The sequence below is a fragment of the Columba livia genome, chromosome 14, assembly GCF_036013475.1.
Source record: "Columba livia isolate bColLiv1 breed racing homer chromosome 14, bColLiv1.pat.W.v2, whole genome shotgun sequence".
In the NCBI taxonomy this organism is placed as follows: Eukaryota; Metazoa; Chordata; class Aves; order Columbiformes; family Columbidae; genus Columba; species Columba livia.
Genome location: NC_088615.1, coordinates 16,607,081 through 16,627,982, shown reverse-complemented (window position 1 = coordinate 16,627,982; position 20,902 = coordinate 16,607,081). Strand labels below are relative to the sequence as shown.

Genomic DNA, 20,902 nt, shown 5'->3' with positions numbered 1-20,902 from the left:
TAATGTGTGTATCTTAGTTCTCAGAAATGTCTGTGAATGCTACGATTAAAAAGCTTAAAGCTAAGTTCAGATCTATGTGGACCTATCTCTAAAAGATAACCCCCCCCAAATGTATGCTGCCATGGAATGATTAAATGAAACATCACTTTACAATTGAACAAGGAGTAAGCACAGTCTTTTATAGGCTGAAGTCTGAAGGAAAGGTTCCTGTTGAGTAAACTTGGATTAGAGAGGACTGTCTTCATCTAGCAGTTGAGCAGCATCTTTGGGAACGACCGTCTCGTCTGGCTCTCCGTTTTGCATTGCTCTTTAAAAAGAACAGATTAGCGAATTATAACTTGTAAAAATTCTAACAGCAAGCTATGAAAATCAAAATTTCATTAAGTGTATTGTCCTTACTACTCAAAGTTTACGCTATTAAATTCTTATTTGTCTTGATCTGTTCATTTGAAGGCCATTTAGATATGGTTCGGTTTTTGCTTGAAGCTGGAGCTGATCAAGAACACAAAACAGATGAGATGCACACGGCGCTAATGGAGGCCTGCATGGTAAACAGCCTTTCTTTTTACTGCTCCCTGTTCAATGAGAGAGGAATGAATAAAAGAGATGATAAAATAAAGCGAGCCTTTGTTAACAAGCTGCTTTGGATCTGCAGTGACCATGTGTTTTTATCATAAGAAATCCTTTACTATAGGTACCACAGGAGGCCAGGTTATCAGTCTAATTGGTCATAGAGAAAAACTATTCTAATTTGGGGGGGGTGATGTGTTGTTTCAAGTGCTCTCTGTTTCTTTTGCAGTGTAAGAGTTAGTTTTCCACCTTTGTCTTTAGAAATAAGACCTCTCAGATCATCATGGTATGAGCCTTCCAGAAGGGCAGTCAGCTGGATTGACCAGCGCATTGTCTTGGCCTTTCACCACTATGGGAAGAGTTTTGCATCTCTTCTTGGTTTCTGTAAATGGTGCTGTGAGGTTTTTCTTTTGGAAATAAAACAGTAGGTCAAAAGTAGTTTAATTCTAAGTTCTTGAGCAACTCATATCATTCCAAAGCAGTCATCAAGGAGAAACCTCCCTTTTGAAGAGCTTCATCTTGATAAATAGCATGCTGTTGTGTCAAAGTATATCTGCAACCATTGATGTCCAGACCCTGGGCGACCTTTTATTTATTCTTCAAGCTGGGTAACCTCTTTGAAGAAAGAACAGTGACCTTGTTTTCATAGGAAGCCCAGCGAACAGAGGAAAGCTTAATTTGTTCCCAGTAGCCTATAATCCCTAGAAGACAGGCTGCAATGTTCCTCCGGTCTCCCGAGAGCTGGCGGATCAAGTGTTCTTTCAGTGCAGTTGTGAGGTGATGATGCAAAGGACCAATGTCAGATTGTAACGTCTCAAGCTGTGTTGAAGTCTTCCAATAGTGAAGTGGTAATAGTATCCTCGAATAATCTTTCCCATGTGGATTCCTTCTTGGCGGTAGGCTGTCACCTAAAGGAGGTTGTAGCATGACTGCAAACTAAGTGATATCATCAGCCTGCTGTTCAGGTTTAGTAGGGTTTTGTTTTCTTTCATGGTCATACACTCCGAGCCCTGGGTTGACTTGGAGGCTGTGAAGTGTCTTGCTTGCAGAAGATGAAGTTTTGAGGTCACCTGCACGTTTTCAGCTCTTGGATGTTTCAGGCTAGTTTGTATTACAGAATGTGTAGTGACCTTTAAAAGCAACAGAGAATAAGCTGGTCCCAACTCCAAGTTGAATGATAGAGTTCGTTCCTTGTTATATTTTTGACTCCACCTTTGCAGAAGGAAACCGTTCCACCAAGTTATTGTGACTTTTCTCAGTCTTCACCATTTTCCAGCTAATGAGTGCTACAAATACAGGAAGCTGAGACGTCTGGTCTCTGATCACCAATTATCTTGTAAGTGCCTCTGCGTTTGAGTATGTTTGTTCAAGACGGAGTGCCACACCTAGGATAACGCTGTGAGTGAGACGAGGTTGCTGTTGGCTTTTAGCCAGCTCCTCTGAGAACAACAGATGGCCGGTCTTTAATTGACAGATTCGATTGCCGTCAGTCTCAGGTTACTTAGTACCTGCTTCATGGTCAACTTAAGAAAAGTGTTGACAGGAGCTGCGTGTTTGAGATCCCTCTTACCACCTTTTCTATAGCTCTGTGGTAGCTGTTGGAGTCACTGGCTGACAATTCTAGTGGCATCAGAATGGGGAACTGGTAGTTTGCTTGAGGATGCTGTTCTTAATACATAAGAAGTTCTTGAATTCTGGGAATTACTGGAATTCTTAGCTTTATAACTTTATAAATCACCCTTAGGTGACTTAGTGCCCCAGCCTGGACAGCTCTGGCTTGAACCTTGTGCAGAGGGATCTTCTAATGTCTGTTTTTTGCCCTTTAGTGTTGCCCAACTTTATTTAGATTTTCTTCTACAACCACCACATAAAAACATCTGATACTTTCCACTGAAGCTGGAGTTCCCTTTCCATCCTTAAGTTATCCTATTAATTGTGTATGCCGAAGAAAGATCAGTATGAAATGCCCTTAAACACGCTATATCTCAGTGAGCATCCTTCGTGTGTCTCGAACCTTCCTCCTTCATTAGATGCAGTCTGTAACCTGTTTCAGTTTTCCAAAATCTCTTCTCCAAGTTATTCCACAAGTTTGAGTCCCAGTTTCTTAACTTATGTGGGAGGGAGAAAGCATTTGAGTTTCCTGGTGCCCAAACTTCTTGACATTTTCTTCTGAGAGACCTTAGGTGAAACATGCGTTTTTTGGTATTTGGTCTCTATCAAGTAACTTTGCGGAGTTTAGTGATAGTTTCTTGAGAAGCCGACAGCTGCATTCATAGACTTTGGTAAGGGGTCAGACAGACTGCTCTGGCAATCCTCATTTTCTTCCCTCTGTGGCAAAGATTGTTTTAGCCATGAATCAACTGCAGAGAAAATCTTCTTTTCTGATGCTTTTTTGGGGATTTAGTCATGGAGTGGGTTTATTACTTATGGTACTTGTTTGTTATCTCTATTACTTTTGTGTCCCAGGTGTTTTGCTGGATATTTAAGAAAGTCTTATCCCATAACACTTTCCCTGCTCCCCCGAGAAAGATTAAAACCCCAACATATATTTCCTCATGCATTTAAACCTAACTTTGATGTAGGTGGAAAACTAAATGTCAGTTTGATCCAAGTATAACCATAACTATGTCATAAATTGAACCATCATAAGGAAAAAGACCATGTCTTTTTAGGATCATTTTCAGACCTAGTATGATAGTAGTTGCAACCCCAGCGTCAGTTGACTTTGAGTGTTTCTGATTTGCGTGTTCGCCTTTGTTTTGTAGGATGGACACGTGGAAGTGGCGCGCTTGCTTTTAGACAGCGGTGCTCAAGTGAACATGCCTGCGGATTCATTTGAGTCTCCGCTCACTCTGGCTGCTTGCGGTGGCCACGTGGAATTGGCAGCTCTTCTGATTGAGAGGGGAGCCAACCTGGAGGAGGTTAATGATGAAGGTTACACTCCTCTGATGGAAGCTGCCCGGGAAGGCCATGAAGAGATGGTCGCCTTGCTGCTGGCACAAGGTGAGCTCACTGTTTCTTGAGCGTTTGTTGTGAAGAGTGTAGTGTTGACCATTTGCAATGAGGTATTCTGTGCAAATTCCTCTGATGTCGTGTGTGGTTTTCACTGCTCGTTGGTGTAACTACAGAGCAGCGCTGAACCACCCAAACTGTGGAGGTGATGACCCTGTGTCTGGTCAGTCAAAATAACAGCTATTTTGTTTCCCAGGGGCAAATATAAATGCGCAGACAGAAGAAACGCAGGAAACGGCTCTTACTTTGGCATGTTGCGGAGGGTTTTCTGAAGTAGCCGACTTCCTTATTAAGGCAGGAGCCGATATCGAGCTTGGTTGCTCAACGCCTTTGATGGAAGCTGCTCAAGAGGGTCATCTGGAATTGGTGAAATACTTGCTGGCAGCAGGTATGTGCAGCCCACAGGTATTATAGACTCGATGTTCTATGTGATTTAGAAGATACACAGGCTTGATGGTGGCAGTGTTGTAAGAAGAAACTATATTCTCAGATACCTTGGTGAGAAGAAAAAAGCGTATGTTATACCTTAATATTGTTTGATACTGTTAACAGTACAAAGTGCCTCACTGGGTTCTGTTGCATATCTAAAATACATCAAGGTTGATTGGGAACGTTGTTTCCAGCTGACTGCGTTTAGGACAAAATGTTAATACAGATCATACTTGTTTGATTTGTTACTCTTGCTTTGACTGAGCCTGATAATGTGCAGCCTGTCTCCCCGAATAACCAGCACATTAGGAATTGTGCCCTGTGAAATAGTGTGTAATACAGATTCTGGAATGTGCTGAATTTCCGCGGTGAATGAGTTTTACTAGTGCATTATATAGTAATAAAAATTAGATTTTGCTGGAGTTGGAGAGGATATGATTCTTCAGTGCTCACCTGTCAAATTGCAGCGGTAGAGGCTAAGGGGTAGTAATACTGATCAAAATAATAAATAGAATAATAAATAAAAGGAGCTGCATTGTGGTGTGGGACGTGATATATTTGTATGCCCTTTTCTAAGAATAAGCATAAAACTGCCTGGATTTGTAGTTCTAGAAGGTAATACCCCCGCTCATCAAGGGACAGTAACAACTGTGAATCGTTGTGCGGTGATACCAGTATGTGACCCCCGTCACCGGCTCACTTGGAATGCTGCTTGCCCTCCATTGCTGATCATGTCGAGAGTTAATTGAGAAACCTGGTTTTGGCATCGGGGAGTCTCTGAATATATCTCACACCTTGCAAATAAGAAAATGGCTAATCACATTGGCTTTTTTTTTTAAGAATAATGCATTATATAGTAAGAGTAATGCGTAGTTTTCGTGTAGGTGAAGCTAGGCAAATTATTTCAACGAAGTGGTTTTAAAGCAAATTATTATAAAGAAGAAATGAAATTTGTAGAAGTGTGTGGTCTTGTAGTATTAATATTAATTCAATAACGTGCATTTTGTCTGGTTTTCCTTGGCATGGAGCTCCTTGTCAAACGGATAGTCTAGACAGCTGTCTGGATTCACTTTTATTTGTTATAAAAACTGAAATCTTCATTGCTGCAGAGGGAGTGTAGGAATAAGTGAGTATATAGGTTTAAGCGCTGAGGTTGCCAGTCATGCCTCTTCCAGGCCTTGGCTCATCCCCTCCCATCAGAGCATTTCTACTATGAGAGCAATTTTTACCACGAGAGCCATGCCCTTGGGCTGCAGAAGCCGTTCATCGGTAGGATGTAGATACTGTCACAGAGAAAGCGCCTTGATTTTTGTGTTTATCTGGTACGAAATACTTGATAACGAGACAACCAATAAGAGAAAAACCGAAATGTTGTGTTTCTAGGAGCCAACGTTCACGCCACCACAGCCACAGGAGACACAGCTTTGACCTACGCCTGTGAAAACGGCCATACAGATGTTGCAGATGTGTTGCTTCAAGCCGGTGCTGATTTGGTAAGGCTTCTGCTACAGCTTGTGGGGAAAGTGCTTTGTGCCAAAGCTTTTGTGCCTACAGAGCGGGAAGCTGATTTAAGCAGTTGACCTTTGTATATGGGTGTGAAAAGAGTCAGGAAGAACTTTTTTGAAAGCATGCATATTCCATTTGGTCTGACTAATAAAAGATCTTATTGAGCAATCTTTCTTCCATTAAGTGCAAAGTTTTAGCTGTAGTTTACACTTGTGACAGTTGATTATCTTAATTTCAATATAGTCCATAAGGTGAATTGATTGGCAGGCTGTGTTTCAGCCTTGCCTTTTTTCATTAGGCTTCTTTACTATTGCTGAACTCTTTTGGATTAGAGTTTACCTGCTGCACTGCTCGAAATTCAAAATATTTTAGTGTTGGGAACTTCTGCTTCTCTATTTTAATGCGTTACGTTTTCAACACTCTGTGTCTTTTAACTTTCTAAACAAATACAACACAAACCAACCCAAACCAGGCAATGGATTTTAAATGACCACTGTAAGATAATCTCTTTTATTTGGTCCAGAACTCTTTTCTTTCTTATAACTCTTGGTATCAGCGTGTTGCTTTCACAGTGTTTGTTCTCTGAAATGCATTTAATCATAAGTTGTTTGCATAACCGTATTGACTTTTTTCGTATTATGCAGTGGAAGACCTAAAACTGCCTCTTCATTTGCTACAGGGATATCATGTTTGTTTGGCTTTTAAGCATTAGAAGGCAATGGATACGTTAGTCTTCTAAAAGAGTTTTAAAAGCCTTAAGGGCAAAGCAGGAAAGACTCTTATTTTGGTTGCCCTTTTTATTTCTCCCACAATTCTCTGTTCTTTTTGCACTCTCTGCTTGTGTGGGGTGTGTGGTGGGTTTGGTTGGGTTTTGAGTCTTTTTGGTGGTTGTATCACTGAACCTGATAAATAAACATCCTTATGAAGTAACTTAAATTTCAGCTTTAAATGAAGTACTTTATTATTTAAGTTTATATTTACCGATACAAATTCATGTTATAATTGTGAATTAATATTGCTTCCACCCTTCTTTGTGAGTATATTTCTTTTCAGGCCTTATTCGTGCTTCTGCAGTGAAGTTCTGCTTCATCTGTTTCTAGCGGGAGGAAGGTCATGTTAATGGGGGGTGTGTGCGTTTTTGGGGTTTTTGGCACACCAGCTGCACTTGGCTCAAGTCGGTGTTGGGTACCAAGCATCGGCCACTTCAGTAGAGGCAGGAGAAGTTTTTGGGGTGTTATTGGATATTTTTAAAGGCGATTTTGATTTCTTCCCCCTCATCACTAAGGTGAGCAGTGCTCATGGCTTTTAGCATCTAGTTCTAATCAGGATTGTTGAGAAAAGTCTCGTGCCTTTCTAAAGTTTAGTTTTATTTTACTTCATTTTCTTGCACTGCCAATCAAAATGGGGAGCTGCCAAAATAAAAACAGTAAGGAAGCAAAGGAAAATCACACATGAAAGGGACACCTGCCATAGAAATCTACCAGTTCTGAATTCTGATTGTAAGTAAATAGGGAAATGCCTTCCAAAGTGCAGCGGTGCTTACAACAGCTGCCTTGGGTTTGGAGAAGTTTCCTTTCAAACCTCTGTGTTGTTTCGCTTTATTAGAAGTTGTAAGCTGTTTTAAATAGGTTTGTTATCTTTGTAATTGTTCAGAGGAATGTTTCTGAAGTCAGAACAGGCTGCCCAGGGCACTGGTGGAGTCACCATCCCTGCAGGGGTTTAAAAGGCGTTTAGACGAGGTTCTCAAGGACATGGTGTAGTGCTCGAGTGAGGTTGTGGTTGGACTCAATGATCCTGAGGGTCTGTTCCAGATGAAATGGTTCTGTGATTCTATCAGTTGCCAGGAGTTCAGGACTGAATGGGATTTGAGGTGCAAACTTTGAGACTGCAGGTGTGAAGAGGAGCCAAATTGGCAAAGGGCAAGAGATGTTCCTGTCAGGGTGTTCCCTGTATTGTGCTCACTGAGAAATGGAATCTTCCAACTTTGCTGAAACATCAGCAACCCAAATCACTCTACTGAACTGATTCCTGAGTGCTGTTGGTCATGTCCAGTTGAAGTTTTCTCAGTCTCAAAATAGAACTTTGAGCTAAAGTTTGAGCATGTTTTACGATGGGGGTGGTGAGATGCTGCAACAAGTTGCCCAGAGGAGTTGTGGATGCTCCATGCGTGGAAAAGCTCAAGGTTGGCTGGGGCTGATCCAGTGGCCTATGGCCAGAGGGGGAGCTAGATGGACTGTGAAGGTCCCATCCGACCCAAACTGTTCTATGATCAATATGATGAGTGATTCTAGTCCTCGTAGAGTTTTGTCTGAACAGGGAGAGGTTGTTACCACCACATCTCAGCACAGAAAGGCTGCTGGTTTTGCACGTAGATAATGGGAACTCTTGCTTTTCAGGGACTGATCTTCTAACATAGATAATTCAGTTCAAGAATGAGTGAAGATCTTGAGATCTCTGTTAGATTCATTAAGGAACGTGGCTTCATTATAAGCAGGAGAACTAAAAGAAAATGATGGCTGAGCTGAAATTTCTTTGGCTTATGTTAATTTTTCCTTAAAACTCTGCGGTGTCAAAGCACATGCTCATCTGTTTCTGTCTGCTGGAGAGCTGCACAGTCGTGTATGGTATTTTGATGAATTCGTATCTCCTTATGAGTAATTGTTTATGAAGTCTGGCTTCTTACCAATTACTCTGATGCTTTTCTGATGCCCTTCTTTAAGGGATCTGGCTTTTCCATGTCCTTTCAGGGACAAAGCTGGCTTGTAAAAATCTGTAGCAAAACTAGCTTGGCAGTGCGGTACCTTTCCTTGTTAATGTATGCATTTTGAAATTGGCTCGCTTTTGCCAAGTATATGAGTGACTTAATAGGAGGCACATCTGAAGACTTCAGCCTGTGATCCCATCTGTGCCTTAGTTGCATTCTAGTTCTGTTATCGCCTGCAGGAGTTGAGCCTTTCAGGCTCTCAGTCTGAGCTCCTGCCACTGGACCCAATGGAAATTTTACTTGTTTACGATTGTCTTTCTGGGGACAAAACACCTACTTTAGATTTTGTGACTAATAGGAGCAAAATCTTGGCGATTAGAGCTCTGAAATATGATTTAATAAAAGCATTTTTCTTAAGTGCTGGTATGGTTTAATGGTGTTAGGAGAAAATAACCAGCACTTCAGCAATACAGTTATTTACCTGTGCAGCAAAGGTTTGTCTAATCTCAAAGGTGAGAGGAAGCACTTGTTCTTCCTATGAGAGTTCTCTTTTTGCTTTTTCCTTCTTCATGTCTTTGCTAGCAATTACCTTTATCTCCAAGCCTTTATAAGGTAAGACATGCATGGTGTACATATGTTCCCACAGGGCCTAGGTTAAGGACTGTAAAGCTCGCGAAGAGTAGTGGTGGTATTTAGTGAGAGGTAATATCCTGCTCTTAAGCTCTATACCTTTCTATGAACTAAAAGCACCTGTTGGGGTGCCTGTTCCCCTTAGGTGTTGACTCAGACCTGGATGAAATGCTGACTGGAGATTCCAGTGAAAGCAAGACTGCTCTTGACCAGCTGGTTGCATCTTTGCTTGGTTCAGTGCAGCTGAAAACAAAAGAGATTGTTCCTTTTGGAGCAGCAAGAAGATCCCAGCTTTTCTCAGCTGGGAAGTGCAGAAAAGCCTTTTAAATTGGGGTTTTCGATCTGGGCTGCCTTGAAGCTGCATGTGAGGCTCTGCTGCACGGGGGAGCTGATGTCATGCTGGAGTTCACCTTTCTACTGGAAGATATACGAGCGCTTTTATGCTGAAATGGAGAGATGGAAGAGGACCCTGAGGGCAGCTTCATCCTTGCGTTCTTCTCATTTTACACCGTCAGGCTCTCCCCAAAGCTCTTTGTACCCGTTAAAATTCCACGCGTGACTTTCCTTGAAAACTCAAACTGGCCACCTATTTTACACACACACGTTTTTTCATTGCAGGGATCGTTGCTTTGCCCCCAGCTGCTAACGTCCCTCACACTAACACGGCTCCTTACTAAGAAACTCGCTTTCCTTTATGTGTATAACACACTGCATGTTTGATGCCGTTGCACGAAAGGCAGCATGTAAACATCTACAAAAGCAAGCGATACGGATTTGAGTGGAGCCATGCTGGAGATTGCTACGTTGTCACTGCAGTGAGGGGTCTGCAAAGCTGTCATGTTCTTCCATAGTGTTTCTTGAACCGTCAGGGATTTCAGATCTTTTTTAGGCTTTGCCCTCTGTCTTCTACAAATAAAGCCAAATGTTGCAGAAGACACAAAGCTGGTTTTTGCAGTTAACACCTTTTGGATGTTATGTTGCAGTCTCTGCGTGGTGCAAAGTACAATTAAATCTTCTCTTTGGCCAGTGGTGAACAAAAAGTCATCTTGAATTTAACAAGATGCTGCATATGGCCTTTGTTCTATCTTCATCAATCTGAGTGGCTTGTGGTAGAAGTCTTTAACTGGCAAGAGCTGCATTGCTTGATCGTACGTTTGTACCTGCCTAATTGCAGCAAAACCTGGTGGATCTGATCCATTTAAATTCACGTTCCAGGTCTTCATGACCAAGGAGAACCTTTATTTGTAGAACAAGAGCCGTGAGTTCTTCTTTTTCCTTCCGCAGGACAAGCAGGAGGACTTAAAGAAGACTATTTTGGAGGGCATAGAGCCGGGCAAGCATCAGGTGAGGTTGGCCTTTGATGCTTGTAAGCTGCAGCCTCAGGATACAAGCTAACGACAAGCATGGCTTTAACGCATCTCAGTTCCTTAAAAAATACAAAGACTCGCCATGTAGACTAGACAGGCCATCCTTGTCCTGCATTTTCCCTTCCTTTGGGTTTTCTGAAGCCCTGTTTAAAACAAAAATAAAAAGTTCAGTTTTCAAGTGCCTCTGAAATACGACTTTGCTCCATGACTCAGGAAGGTTATCTGGAACAATTAGGTTGATGACTGTTAGAATACCATATTTCTGGTGGTGGCAAAGTGGCATAGTGTTAAAAAACGTATTGTTTGGCTATTGTTTTGCTTCGAAAAACTTTGTCGAAATCATTTTGCTTAGAATAGCATTAGGATTTCCGGTAAATATTCACTGTTGTCATGGATGAGAGAAACTGGTTAAAAAATTGAAGAGAGCAACCAGTCCTTTGAAAATGCAGGTTTTGTTCTAGAATTTTTAAATAACATACAACATTGGAAACAAACTCCTAGTGAATAATACTTGGCAACCGTGAACACTTGTGAACCAAGGAGAATGACGCGGAGGGAGAGCCCCTTATGTAGCGGATCTTGGAATTGCCTGAAACAGAACTCAAAATCAAGACTAAACAAATACTGATTATTGTCGAAAGATGCTTCTGAAGTATTATACTTTCTGAACTATTGGTTTGCCTATGAAGGAAAATATTGTAATTGTCTGGACTCTCATCTCCTTTTTGAGTCCCAGTGGAAAAGGTGCAGATAATGTCAACTCTTACCTGATTTGGGTAATACTCTCACTTTGTCCGTTTCCTTCCAATCCCGTACCCAAACCTACAGAAAATTCTTCTCAAGTGTTCTTTCTATTGAAGCAGAATTAGCAGGAAAGCACATCGCTCAAGTGTGTAGAGACGGGCTGTTCTAATCAAAACTGGCATAGCTGTTCTCCTTTCTATCTCTTTCTGACCGTACTATCTGCGCTGTTTCTCAGGATGGGAACAGTGAGGAGAGACAGAATGTTGTGCTGAGTCCTGCAGTGCAGAGAGCTCAAGAAATTGGCTTTGGAGATGAGTGCTCCTTGCTAGTTTTTGTTCTTACAAAATAAGCATTTGCATGTATTTCATATTAATACAAGGAAGAAGCGCATTGGAAAGCTGAGAGGGGCCGCTTTTGGACAGCTTTCTATGTGCTGATTTGATTATCCACTGCAGCTATAAAAAGTGTCTTTGAAATTCATGGCCATTCCAGGTGAAAGAATGGATGCAAGTAGACAAAGGCACTGCGCTGGATCAGCCTATTTTGCCTTATTTAGATGCTTACCCTTAAAGCTTGAGTTGACCCTATCTGCTGACCTTTAGTAGGACTAAGTAGAGTGGTGAAATCAGAATTAATTTCATCTTAAATTATGCATTTCTGTCTTCTACTGTGAAAAATGCGATCACAACGCAGTAACTTTTGAAGATCCACAGCAGGTGGGCACACAAATGGTTTAGTTTGGCCGGACTGATGATGTGTGTTGTACTGCAAGTGTTTGATAATAGTTGAGGATCAAGTTCTGCCTGCTTGATGAAGTGACAGTTGGTTACGCTGGGCAGAAGAGCGGCATTGCATTTAAATGAGGCAGCCTCCTGACATCCATGGGTGAGATTTCAACTGCGAAGTCTGTTAGGAATAGAGTATGTTGCAAATAATGCTGTCTTTCTGTTAGTTATCAGAAATGCTACATCTGAATGCAATATAGGATGGCTTTTCACTATCTTGACTGTAGCTAAGATGACTGAAAAATAAATGTTGCTTCTTTGCTGCATCAGTGGGGATGTAGGAATGTGTATTAGATTGTTTGGGCAGTCGTGTCCTGGCCCTGCTCAGTGAGTGAAGTGGTGTTCAGTAGTTTGTTGTGTCCATAGCTGCTTTGTGAGTGATTTGCCACCAGTATTAAGGGTTTACTGTACATAAGGTAAACAGCAGCATCTGGCTTTTTATGATCTCTTGGCAGCGGCTGAGGCAGGAAAATCTGTGCCAAATACCAAAGTAAGTGTCAGAGCTCAAGGGCATGCTACTAATTCTTGCACGTCATTGGGCCACATACTAACACAATTAGCTTTAGATGTCCTGCAAATATTTCTGATATGCAGACAATCCAAAAGTATGCATGTATTTACTGACAGCTAAGCACTCCCCTGGGAGTGGAATCTCCTTATTTTTAAACAAACAAACAAACAAACAACCACACCAAAGCCAAAAATGGCAACTTCAGTAGTAAGTCTGTAAGGCTCCCTATCTGCTGTATCTCACAGAATCCCAGAGTGTCAGGGTTTGGAAGGGCCCTGGAAAGCTCATCCAGTGCAATCCCCCCATGGAGCAGGAACACCCAGATGAGGTTACACAGGAAGGTGTCCAGGCGGGTTGGAATGTCTGCAGAGAAGGAGACTCCACAACCCCCTGGGCAGCCTGGGCCAGGCTCTGCCACCCTCACCATGGAGAAGTTCCTTCTCATCTTTAAGTGGAACCTCCTGTGTTCCAGTTTGCACCCATTGCCCCTTGTCCTGTCACTGGTTGTCACCAAGAAGAGCCTGGCTCCATCCTCCTGACACTCCCCCTTTCCATATTGATCCCCAGGAATGAGTCCCCCTCAGTCTCCTCTTGTCCAGCTCCAGAGCCCCAGCTCCCTCAGCCTTTCCTCACACGGGAGATGCTCCACTCCCTTCAGCATCTTGGTGGCTGTGCTGGACTCTCTCCAGCAGTTCCCTGTCCTGCTGGAACTGAGGGGCCACAGCTGGACACAATATTCCAGGTGTGGTCTCCCCAGGGCAGAGCAGAGGGGCAGGAGAACCTCTCTGACCTACTGACCACCCCCTTCTAACCCACCCCAGGTACCATTGGCTTCCTGGCCACAAGGGCCCAGTGCTGGCTCTGCATTTGTGCATTATGCTACCAAGTAAGCAAAGAAATCAGAGAACAAATATAGAGTTTAAATGTGTGTTAAAGTGGTATGCAATAATACAAAGTTCTTATGAAGGCTCAGGAGCAGAGTGTTTCTGCTCTTTCCAAAGCTCATAGGAGAGGGGTGGTGTAACCTTCATTATGGCAAAGCATCGTTTTGTATTTTCTCTAATAGAATATCCAGTCAAGAGATTTCTTCCTTGAGTGTATCAATAGAAAGCTAACTTAAGGTACAGATTGCAACCAAGGCAAGCCATACGTCGAAGGACATATGCAGAGTTTTCAGGAACACTGAAACTGTGAAGGAGTTGATTTTTTCTGTCAAATCTATCCTTGTCCTTTTATGTCTGTAACTATCAGCATCATCCACTGTTGGTACTGAATGTTAACTGTCACTGGCAGGTATATAGGCAGTTCCAGAAGGAAACAGTGAATTTAGAGCTTAGCTTCCCAGGTATTTAATTAAAAAAAACCCCAAGATCCTAATATATTATTGATCAGACTGAATATTCAAAGCACAAATACAAGTGCTCCCAGGAAGAGGATGTTGCTGTGGGAGGGTTGATGTGTATTAGTCAGCATTCTTTGTGGGATTGATCATGTCTACATAGCGGGCAAATTTTCTAGTTCTGTAACTTCCCTAATGCAGTTGTATCCAGCCACATCTTTCCAGTATTTGGAAACTTTTAAAATTAGCAAATTGTTCTTTTTGCTTGTTCCTTTCATGTTGGTTTGTATCATCCTTTTGTCGTTTTTCTGCTTTGTTGTCCAACCCTCTTATTCAGAGACATGTGGTGACTTGCAGGGGTTTGTCTCCTGTTTATTGCTGATTTTGTTCAGTGTGTTAAATATGTTTTCTGCACTTCAGCCATTATTGCCATGTTAAAGGTCTGTTGTGCAGCGTGTGACAGCTCTCGGAACTGTAGCACATCAGTTCATAGTTACTTGTATACTTGCTGATGCCGGACGTATTTGTGTTAAATAGTCGTCCCTTCTTGAGGGGGAAGCAAGATGTTACTGTTCTCAAGTATGTTATGAACACTAAACAAAAAAGGGGTATGTAAACAGGGAAACTTCATTGTGCGATAACAGTATGGATGTGGCCTTAATGCTTTTTGACTCTGTGATTCAGTATTTAAGGTAACATTTGTATTGATTACAGATAGATATTCTGCTGATACAGGTAATTCTGGCCCATCATGAGATGGTTCAACAGCTGAAAAAATGGTCCAAGTTTTGCCCATTTCTTTACACCTGTTGTTTCTTCTTTACAATAGGAACATGAATCTGAAGGTGGGAGAACCCCGCTAATGAAGGCTGCACGAGCTGGTCATTTATGCACTGTGCAATTCCTTATTAGCAAAGGTAAATAGTAGTTTAAAGGATTTAAAACCTTAAAATGCCACTTAAAAATAATGCATGTTTGTGATCCTTCAAAATCAATCTGGTTGTGAACATTTGCCAAATGCTTAAGGGTTTTTTGAATTTCATTTTGCTCGTGATGCAACAAATCACAAAATACTTCGCTCATTACTTTTCCTGCTGTTGTACAGATTAATAAATAGATTTGAAATACAGCAAATATTTTCCATTTCTTAAAATGAACTCCCTTCTTCAGAAAAAACACATCTTCAAGTACTGTCTGAAACAACACAAATTGCACCGTGATAAGTGCTTAGAATGAAAATGTACAAGTTGTACTTTGTACACTGCAAGTGTTCCCTCTTCCCACTTAGGAGACCCACTGTTACTGTCATTGCTGCCTTGTTTTTACAAGATGAGGATGATGTGTAGAAACCACCAGTTATCCAAAATCCCCTGCTTTTACCCCAGAGCGTGTAGGAATTAGGAAGATTAGCAAAGTTTTCTCTCTGTTCCAGAAAATACTCTACTTGTTGATACTTTCTTTTAAAAAGAATTTCCTCGTCTTTAATTCTGAGATATCTTCTCTTTCTAGGTGCCAATGTGAACAGGGCTACAGCCAATAATGACCACACGGTGGTGTCACTGGCCTGTGCGGGAGGTCACCTGGCAGTGGTTGAGCTCCTTCTGGCTCACGGGGCAGATCCCACTCATCGGCTCAAGGTATTCACTTTAAACCATGCGTTTATCATAGCTACCAAAAAAATCGTGTCGTTGATTTAGTACATTAATAAACGTGCAATTTTAAATGGTCTGATTCATATCTTACATGCTGCACCAGGTAGCAAAATTCATCTTCTGGCTTTTTGTTTCTGAAATATCACTTCAGGATGGCTCAACGATGCTCATTGAAGCTGCCAAAGGAGGACATACAAATGTTGTTTCGTACTTGCTGGATTACCCAAACAATGTTCTGTCGGTTCCTGCAGCAGACCTGTCTCAGCTCACACCTCCATCTCAGGATCAGTCTCAGGTAAGGCAAAAGGAATTTTTATTTAAGTATCACCATAAACGTTGCAAAGAAGCACTTCCTCACTAGTTAAATTCTGAAGCCAATTTAGACGTGAACACAGACAGCGGAAAGAGTTTTTAAAAGTCTGTGTGTTTGGAAATGGTAGAGAGTGAGCAAGTGGATTGGTCCTGTCCGCAGTGTCCTGAAGAGCGTGTGCACTGTGTTCCCGTTTCTGCTCCTTACGCGGGGTAGCCCCAAACCTGGAATCTCAGAAGAATTTGCTGCTGTTGTTGCATTTGCTCAGTATTTTGTTTCGACAGTTCCAAACACTTGTGACAGTGCTGCTCAAATATTGTTGCCGGGTTTGGTTGTTATATCGAAGAAAAGATATTGTGTAAATTTAGAATTTTGCTGGCTGGACAGATAGCCTTCCAGTGGAATTAGTTGATTAAAAGTCTAAAGATGTTAACAGTTTTCTAGCCTACGCAGCCCAGGATTTTGTGAAGAGCAACATAGTTAACATCGACATATTATCCACAATAAACCAGCATGGGACAGGTCATACCAAGAGGCAGCATAGCGTACGGAGTTTGGGACAAGTGCAGTGGAGGTCTGCTGGAGAAACGGGTCTTTGTTTTACCACTTCAAGTCTGGACCATTCCAAAGTTGTTTGGGTTTTTTTGGTTGTGGGGGCTTTGTTTGCTTTAATCTGAGCGTGTGTCTGTGACTTTGTTTGAAGGTTCCACGTGTACCGGTGCATACGCTCGCTATGGTTGTACCTCCCCAGGAACCTGACAGGACCCCTCAAGAGAACTCGCCACCTCTCTTGGGAGTGGTGAAAGGTTAGTATGTGCTGTTAGAGAATATACAGAACTTGGAAACTGATAGGCTGGGGACAGTTTTATTAGAGTTCATACATAGTATAGTCCACTTCATCAGTTCTTGAACACCTCTCATGAAGCAGGACTTAAAAGCATTCTATGTAGTGTATAGGTTTTGCTTATTTTCTTCTACAGCACAGGAACACTGGTTATTCTAATTTTATTATGTTTATTCTAATTTATTAGAATTGCGCTTATTCTGATTTTTTTAGAAGAAAATGATTGTGGTAGCTGCCATCGTGCAGACTGATAAAAACCACCACACCTAGAGTTCATTAATGTTAACCTTTGAATACTGGATGGTGGTCATCTAGAATAGCTGCAACTCTATTATCCATGAACTTGATACATCAACATTTTTCTGTTCCTGCAGTAGCGATGCAAACACAGGGCACTGCAAAATGCCAATGCAGATCTGCTGACAGGAGAATTTTTCTTCTATTAGTAACAACACTTTTGCAAGTAATTATAACATTGGGGTTTTTGCTTTGAACAGGGTTGAACTGACTGGTTAAAAATGTTTGCAGTCATTAAATGGTGAATTTAGCAGTTCTTTCCCAGCTGTGGGTTCTGTAATGAATATTTCACATCTGCTAAGTCACCTCAGAAACAGAAGCAGCTTCTCAAGTGGAAAGTTACAAACTGCAGCTCGTATTGATTTACAGTTTTGGATGGGGATGTTAAACGTTATAGTATCCAAAGCTCTATTAGCTAGTTTTACTTAATTCCTTTATTCTGGAAATGCTCCCTGCTTCCTAAAACAAACAAACAAACAGAAAAAGCCCAGGGGCACAAATGAAGAGAGAAAATAATCGTGTACTGAATGGTGTGGCATATATGCCGCGTGTGACGCCTCAAATGCACTTTTTGTATCATTTTCCCAGGGTGTGCAACACTCGATATTTGGGATTTCATAAAAATGAGTACCAAACAAGTGAAAAGAATACGCAGCTTCTAGTTCAAATATATACCAGTATGTGTGCCCTGACAATTAACTATTAGTGTTGCGAGTGGGTCAGTGTTCTGGAAGAATGTTTTGTGACGCATGGGAAATCAATGAGGGATTAGTTGACTAAGGTTATAAGGTTAAAGTCTCATTATTTTAGTTGATTGTAGTATCGGAAAAAATTAAAAAACACATGATTGCAAATGTCAGCGCGTATTCTAAGCATGTTTCCGCGTTGTCGGAACTGGCATAGAAACTCAGGACAAAGCTCATCTGTGATACGTTGTAAGAGGCGTAGCAATCCGAAATGTGGCACTGGGCTGATGAAGCATTCCTGAAAACTCTATGTGCAAAGCTCTTGTGTATCTTAAATTTTTAGGGGAAAAATGGTATTTTTGTCACAAACACCGTGTGGCCATTGTAGTGATACCACTCTGCTATTTTAACTGCAATAGAGTTAGTGTTCTTTGCCGAACTGCCATTCTGAACTTGTTATACACACGTGGCTTTAATATATGAGAGTTTCATCGTTAGACTTCTTGGGAGACGAGGGGCAAAAGAGGGTGTGAATAAAGACGTGTGCATTATTTCCATGATTGGGGGGAGCAGTCTTAAGTTCTCATATAACAAAACTGTTTATCCTGGGGAAGACAAATTTCTCGCCTTCACAGTTAGAAGTAGCCCCCTGAGTCTTTGTACTAACACTTAACTACTTGGAAGGAGCAGAGGAGCAATAGTAATGCAATAGTAACAGCTTGTTTCCTGAAGAGTTCTTGGCAAATCAAGTGTAAAACTAGAGTGCACTTGTTTGTTATTGTTATGATTGAAATATGGTGTGAGGTTTTTCAAGAGGAATTTACGGTCTCCTTTTGATTTACATTATTATTATTCTTCAGTAAAGTAAGAAGGCTTACGGAGTACTTGCCATTGGAATAATAACTTTGGCAAAGGATTTCATATCAATGTTTAGCAACTGAAAAGAGAAACGTTTCAGAGCTGATGGTGGATCAAGAGAGACTCAGATAAAGGTGATATGCACAGAAAGTAACCTCCTAAAGAGCTGCGGAAAAATCAGGGGAAAGAAGCAGCAGAATTAGTTCACGAGACTGAACAGAGCTCAACTCATTCTTAGGAAGGGTTATTTTTAGTGGACTATGTTTAGCATGTGTCTGTTGTGTCCATGTAAAAGTGAAATCCCAGTGAAGTTCAGCTCTTTGTGCTTTTGTGGGGAGAGGCAGAAGGTTCCTTCCTTCCTTCACATCTTGCACTTGCTGCTGCCCTCGCTTGAACACGGTCGGGATTGCTCGGCAGCGGTTCTGATGCAGCAGCTGCACACAGGCTTTAGGCTACAAAAAGCCAACGTGCCGTTTCTGCGGGGGCAGCGGGTCCCTCTGCCTGGGGCTGCGAGGGCTGCAAAGCGCAGGGGCTGTGCTGCAGCTCCCACTGCCCCTGCAGCGGGTTCCCTGGAGCGAGGGCTCTCGGTGCCCCGCACGTGGGATGCTCCAAAGGAGTGCTGCTGGGCAATCAGCTGCTGTCATAGTGTTGCTGTTGATAATCTTGGCTAGTTTGGAAATGTTTATAAATATGTAAAGGGTGAGTGTCAGAAGAATGGAGCCAGCCTCTTCTCAGTGACAACCAATGGTAGGACAATGGGTACAAACTAGAACACAGGAGGTTCCACTTAAACATGGGAAGAAACTTCTTCATGGTGAGGGTGGCAGAGCCTGGCCCAGGCTGCCCAGGGAGGTTGTGGAGTCTCCTTCTGTGCAGACATTCCAACCCGCCTGGACACCTTCCTGTGTAACCTCATCTGGGTGTTCCTGCTCCATGGGGGGATTGCACTGGATGAGCTTTCCAGGGCCCTTCAACCCCTGACATTCTGGGATTCTGTGTGCATCGGGTTCCCTGGTGCGCGGGCTCTGGGTGCTCAGCACATGGGATGCTCCAGAGGAATGCTGTTGGGTTGCTTCAGGCAATCAGCCAGTGTAAGAGTGTTGCTGTTATAATCTTGTCTAGTTTGGCAATGCAAGCTGATGTTTAGTTAGGGTGGGATCTGGAGCTCCTAGCAGTGTTTGTGATTCTGCCTTAGTCTTTCGCAGAGTCTGCCTGGTGAGTGCACCGGCTTGAACCCACGGCATGTTTTCAGGACGTTATAGAAAGCCAACACACGACCGCGACAAGGGGATGCTCAGGGAGTCTGCGGAAAGCAGCAGGATTGTTTTCTGAGTCAAAATATTTGAACTACATAAGGCGTTTTTAAGCATATCAAAATGTAGTCTGTTTTTGGAGGCTGTGGTATCAGTTGTTTTGTAAGTTTTTCTCCAGATTTGCTTTACTTCATAGGTTATCTGAAATTCTGCTTGCAAATTAACTAATTGACCTTGACTGAATACTTAAAGCCTATCAACATACTGTGATGAGACTTCTCCTGTGTTGTTTTGCAGTGGGCAGTAACTTGGAGAGTGTCTCAGTTGGGGTGCATGTGTTTCAGAGTTCCGCAAGACCCAGTAGACTAAAGTTGTGCGTGTGAAAGCTGCCTTGGATCCCTGGGAAGGGTCAGAGTTCCCTTGAACTTGTAGCATTTTTGGAATCTGTAAGCTCTTAAAGTTAGACCTTCAGTATATGGCATCCCCTGCATCCCTGTGCTAAATCTAACAGTCTAATGGCTTGGAGAGAGGAAAGAAAAACAAACTCCACATAGATTCAATAGCTACCAATTCAATACATATTTTAACTTCAATATCTGCCTTCTATGCTTCACACTGAGTGTTTTACTGGCAGAGATCTCACACATTGTGTGATTTAATTGAAAAAGGTTAACGGAAGAACTGGTGAGATTATATTGTTCTCGTTGAGCTCAAGGCATTAAAAAAGCAAGCTGATATTCTTGCTTTTCCATTCTGTCTCCTTTTAGACTTCTCCACTGCACAGTCCAGCTACCTGTTCATTATTTCATGGACTTTACCATCCTCTGATTGACTCTTGCCGTTTCCTCCGTGTTTTCTCCCCGGGTCAGCGGCTGACCCCGTTATCCGGGTTGAGTTACCAAGCGAAACGCAACGGTCCGTGCCTCATGGCTTTCTAACTTGGCCACTCTTTGCTTAGTGGACTTAAAGATTTGTTACTTTTTAATGCAAATCGTTAGCAGCGCAGGCAGATGATTGAAAACCAAGACACAAACATATACAAATCTTTTCCCAGTCGTTTGTGCAATTCCACTCCTGTGAAGCTTCAGTCACCTGCTTGCCACCAACTAATTTAATTACATCTTAGCAATTTTCCAGTTATTGGCTGTCAAGCCACCAGAAGAAACTTGGGAGGAAGACTAAGACTGCAAAGTAATTTTTGAATGTCAAAAAACGGAGTTAAGTTTGGCTTGATTTCAGGGAGGTTAACCATTGCCTCTTGGGTATTATTGCACCTCTTCCCTGCGAGTTTTCCAGAGAAATCATTGCAGGAATGATAAAGATTGGCAAAAACACTGCCGATACATAGTGAAAATGCCAACTCAACTGATCGTTCAGCCCTCCACAAATAGTTCTTCTCTTTATA

At 42.1% G+C, this 20,902-nt stretch overlaps 1 protein-coding gene across 17 annotated transcripts in view; it reads left to right on the top strand.

Annotated features, from left to right (window-relative positions):
• The window catches only part of ANKHD1 (ankyrin repeat and KH domain containing 1), a 115,471-nt gene that overhangs the window by 49,430 nt on the left and 45,139 nt on the right, over nt 1-20,902 (top strand). For 13 of the 17 annotated variants that reach the window (XM_065030152.1, XM_065030151.1, XM_065030147.1 and 10 more), the window contains exons 7-15: nt 454-548; nt 3,336-3,573; nt 3,779-3,970; nt 5,395-5,504; nt 10,136-10,195; nt 14,427-14,514; nt 15,107-15,234; nt 15,401-15,544; nt 16,263-16,365. In XM_065030152.1, coding sequence (XP_064886224.1) covers nt 454-548; nt 3,336-3,573; nt 3,779-3,970; nt 5,395-5,504; nt 10,136-10,195; nt 14,427-14,514; nt 15,107-15,234; nt 15,401-15,544; nt 16,263-16,365 — 1,158 coding nt within the window. The remainder of the gene's footprint in view (nt 1-453; nt 549-3,335; nt 3,574-3,778; nt 3,971-5,394; nt 5,505-10,135; nt 10,196-14,426; nt 14,515-15,106; nt 15,235-15,400; nt 15,545-16,262; nt 16,366-20,902) is intronic. The other 4 variants (XM_065030162.1, XM_065030153.1, XM_065030159.1 and 1 more) reach the window with 1 other exon arrangement.